Source organism: Frankliniella occidentalis, unplaced genomic scaffold, assembly GCF_000697945.3.
Source record: "Frankliniella occidentalis isolate FOCC.00 unplaced genomic scaffold, Focc_3.1 Scaffold27, whole genome shotgun sequence".
In the NCBI taxonomy this organism is placed as follows: domain Eukaryota; kingdom Metazoa; phylum Arthropoda; class Insecta; order Thysanoptera; family Thripidae; genus Frankliniella; species Frankliniella occidentalis.
The window spans coordinates 1775214-1779656 of NW_026267157.1; the positions used below are offsets into that span (position 1 = coordinate 1775214).

The 4443-nt window shown below is 58.0% G+C and overlaps 2 protein-coding genes across 2 annotated transcripts in view; both read right to left on the minus strand.

Annotated features, from left to right (window-relative positions):
* The window catches only part of LOC113209320 (uncharacterized), an 8782-nt gene extending 7256 nt beyond the window's left edge, over window positions 1-1526 (minus strand). Inside the window, exons 1-2 of the mRNA XM_052265482.1 lie at window positions 1317-1526; window positions 927-1202 (exon numbers count right to left, since the gene is read on the minus strand). Coding sequence (XP_052121442.1) covers window positions 927-934 — 8 coding nt within the window. The 5' untranslated portion in view covers window positions 935-1202; window positions 1317-1526. The remainder of the gene's footprint in view (window positions 1-926; window positions 1203-1316) is intronic.
* Window positions 1527-2864: 1338 nt separating this feature from the next.
* On the minus strand, window positions 2865-4442 carry LOC113209338 (calcium-binding protein P-like; the record flags this gene model as incomplete). Its single annotated transcript, XM_026426787.2, has 1 exon — window positions 2865-4442. A coding segment is annotated over one exon (849 nt), but the record flags the coding sequence as incomplete, so codon positions are not given.
* Window position 4443: the final 1 nt, after the last annotated feature.

Sequence of the window (4443 nt, forward strand, 5' to 3'; positions counted from 1 at the left end):
CCCCGCCCAAACTGTTAAGATAGATGCGTCTGTCGCTACTGACGTCGCGCCCTTCGCTCGTTCCGACGCGACATAGTGCGTCAGCCGTGACCTGGAAAAGACCTTTGTCAGTCGACAAAATAAAGGCGCAAGGGACGGGGTCGGCTGGGGGAGGGGCGTCCTGGGCGTCCGCGTCCGGACTGGACAACTCGCGTGTCGCTGGAGGTCACAGCCGCGCGCCCCGCGCCGTCCGTCCGCAACTGGAGGACAAACAATTTCCCTTCGGCACCCCGGGCAGTGGTGCGCCCCCAGCTGTCACGCAGATGGACCGAACCCCCCGTCGTTCCGGAACTGGAAATTTAAACAGTGCGCGGGAAGGGGGCGGGGTGTTCAATATTCGCCACAGTACGACAGGCGACCACCAGGGCCACCAGGGCCGGGGTGGGGGTCGCCACGATAAACCCAATGTGTCAAGTTGACGACTGGGGGGCACACGCAGGGGTGTGGTGGAGGTGGCCCGCAAAACATCGACAACCCCCACCGCCCTCTCCCCTCGCCACCGCATCCAAAATGTTGAATAATGTATACAGGTGGCAATCCCACGGTGTGGCCATGTGTCAAAGCGCAAACATCGCCATGACTGCCACGGCCGTGCTGCAGCGAATTGCCAAACAAAAAGTCCGTCCTAAATCACACACTCTGAGACGGGGCCGATCAACAACAACAACAGTCGATGTTAAATTGGGAGGAGTAACTGCGTTTAATGGGCGGACAAAATATGAGTGAGCCAGATAAGCCACGGTGCACACTTTTGAACAGAATTTCGTCTTGTCAACGTCACGCCTGGCATGACACCTAGCGGCGGCGTGGTGATCCCAAGACTTTTTCTCTAGCGAGGACATGAATGGGCGAACAAGCCAACAACAACAACAGCCACTCGTACTCACCACCTCATTCTGCAGCAGTTCGATAACCTCCTCTGCTATCGCCTGGTCTCGATCACTCCCGGCAGGTCGCGGGGCAGCAGCGGCGGCGGCGGCCGCGGGGACGGCGGCGACAGTGGGGGGGCGACGACGACAACGACGGCGGCCGCGGACCAACTCTCCTTCCTGTCCTCGGGCGCGCTGCTGGATCGGTCGAGAGGGTCGACTCGGGTCGGCTCTAACGGCGGCGGCGCTTCGGAGCTTCTTTACTGCTTCGCGCTCGGCTCCGCACTCTCGGCTCTGCAAACACACACTGCTATCAGGGCAACTTGTTGGTGCATTACAACTTATATACAAGCAAAGCGATAAGCCCGCGGGCAGGGTGGTGGGGGCGGGGCGGTGGCGATATCTTACGTGTCCTCTGGCTGTTTGAGGGTTCGAGGAGGGTCCTGAGGAAGGGCGGCAGGGACACGTACTCGCGATTTTCTGTTTCTTTTTCTCTCTCTCTCTCTCTCTCGCCGCTCACACAAACACACACGAGGCGCAAACACACAAGCGAGAGCGCTGCACTGACGGCCGTCTGTCTCCCTCGCACTGACGCGGTCCACTGGCGGCCGGGCCGGGCGGTCAGTCGCGCGCCGACCCGGCCCCCGGGGCCAGGCCGGCCAGGCCACCCGGCAGGAGGGCTGCGTTCGGATAGACGCTCACGCCGGCCGGAAGGGCGGACGGACGCACCCCCGTGTCTCTCACCACCGCCGCCGTCGCTCCCGTTTCGCTCCACGACGACGAGAAGGGAAACTGGGAAAATTCGGGTTTCCCTCAAAAAAGATATACCACATCAACTTTCTTCTTTAAACACATGAGTTGGCCGTGACGAACTTGACCTACAGTCGATTCGGTGCCCGTTGCCTTCTGGTTTGCAGCTACATACAACTGTGTAGCGGCAGACGCGGAGCGCCCCCATTGCTCTTTGAATTTGAAGTTTCATAAATCTTATAACATGACATATGGCCATGATGGTGGGTAGATTTCTACAGAACGAAAGTTCAGAAAAAGTCAGGGCTCGATTCTTTACTTAAAATCTTTGAAACAGTCGTTTCTTACTGGGCCTTCCCTTTTCCCCGCCCACCCACTCCAGAGTGCCGGCAGACTGAGATGGCCATCTTCTCCGACTCTCACTTCTCTGTGACTGTACGAGAGCTTATCGGAGATTATTCTACACAGTGTATGCAGTCGAGGGGCATGGAGCCAAAGAGCTCCCTCCTCAGAAGCTCAATTTTATTTTAAGTGATAAGGTGACCCTGCCGGTGTCCTTTTTGTCTGGAGAAGAACATCGTGAATAAAAGTAGAGCGGTGCGACCGCTGAAAGGAACTTATAGGGTCCAAACGAAGAACTCGTGGACCGTGGGGGACCCCCCCCCCCAGCCCCTATCCCATAAAGGACGAGTTCGCAGGCTTTGCAGCTTCTGCCCCCTACCCTACCCCTGAGCAGGAATCAAGTATTCCACTGCATACAAATCGGAACCCCCGAACAACAACAAATCCGGCCATCATTGGCCAATCAACCATAAAGTAGGAAACGGATCTGGTAGTCGTGTTGTTCTGTTTCCGGTTCAGATGCTGCGCGGAATACTCAGTCATTTCATCATCGCCACGGCTAGAAGCTCGGAGTCCACGTCAGTGCTCCTGCCAAGTCGTCAGTGAAGGGGCATTAATCCGAGGATCCACACCTCGTCCCCGCTTTGTACACGTATGCGCGGGTTTCTCGCACTCGTTATCTCCTTAGCCATCTCGTCTCTTTGTTTGGTATTTTCTTCTGAGTCAAGAAAAGGCGACGCATCCCCAGCCGCTGCCGAAAGAAGGACTTCTCGAAAATAGAGCACGCGACGTAGAGGAGACGTCATCACCTTGTGTGTTTTCTGTTTCGGGGAAAATACACGTCAGAGCGAAACAAAAGTGGGATTAAATCCTATCTTTTTTTTATTATGTTTTTCTGGAAAATTGAAATATAAAAAAATAGATGATTTCAAACATTACACTTGGGCATAATTTCACATGCACATTGAGCGATGTGTAAATCAATGGAACGCGTTTCAAAATGTACAGAATCACTTCTAATGTCTTCAGACAGAGAACACCAATAATTATAATAACGCGAGAATAAATAAATATTTTGTCATGAAGCGATAACATGATTATGTAGCTAAACTGAAAATAAATAACTTTCGCTCCGTGACTTGGTAACTTTGACATGGTAACTTCATTTGCTTATAGACAAGAACACACGTATAGAGATCCCTAGGGATCGTCCAGAAAGCACGTCCGTTTTTTCGCGGGTTCTTTCGGCAAATTACGGGTGCACGGCGCCTGCGAGACTCCGGGTGGGCCACCCCGCAGAGCACGCATGCACTGCAAGCGAGACGTTGCCTACCCACCAGGCGCTATGAGAGCTCGCAGAGCCTGCTGAACTTGGGAGCCTCGGATCGACGGCGAATGCCGGACGTACTGTCTGGATGATCCATCTAGTGGTCATGCTCCCGCAGGAGGAGAGGAGAGGAGGGGGCCTCGCCCCGCAGGGGGTATCGCCGCGGTGGGACTCTCGAGCGCGCGGAGTATCCGCGATGGGAGGGCGGGCCCGGCGGCGCTCAGACAGGCGGCGGACTCGCGGCCGACCCGAACATCCTCCGCGAACTAGTAGACGTAGCCACCGAAGCCCTGTTGGCCAGGTTGTCTCTGGCCAGCCTGGCCCGGGAAGCCAGCGCCTTGCTGACCGGGGAAGCCGGCGCCCTGCTGACCCGACTGCCTGTTCAGACCTTGCTGACCGGGGAAACCGCCCTGCTGAGCGGGGAAACCACCCTGCTGACCGGGGAAGCCACCGCCCTGCTGGCCGGGCTGCCTGTTCAGGCCTTGTTGACCGGGGAAGCCGGCGCCTTGCTGACCGGGGAAACCGCCCTGCTGTCCGGGGAAGCCGGCGCCCTGCTGACCGGGGAAACCGCCTTGCTGTCCGGGGAAGCCGGCGGCCTGTTGTCCTGGAAGACCGCCTTGCGGACCACGGAAGGCGGGGCCCTGCTGTCCGGGGAACGCTCCCTGAGCGCCGGGCAGGTTGTTGAAGCCGGGTCCTCCAGCCTGGCCGCCGCCGACGGGACCCTGGAAACCTCCGGCAGGACGGCCACTGGAGTAGCCCTGCTGTCCGGGCGCATACACACCAAGACCCTGCTGGCCCTGCGGGAACAGACCTTGTTGTCCAGGGAAGCCACCTTGCTGTCCGGGGAAGCCACCCTGCTGTCCGGGCAGACCACCCTGCTGGCCTGGGAAACCACCCAGCTGTCCGCGCGCACCAGGAAGACCACCCTGTTGGCCGGGGAAAGCACCCTGTTGGCCGGGGAAGGCACCCTGCTGTCCGGGGAAGGCACCCTGCTGTCCTGGGAATGAACCTTGCTGTCCAGGGAGACCACCCTGCTGACCGGGGAAGGCACCCTGCTGTCCTGGGAAGGCACCCTGCTGACCGGGGAAGGCACCCTGCTGTCCTGGGAAGGCACCC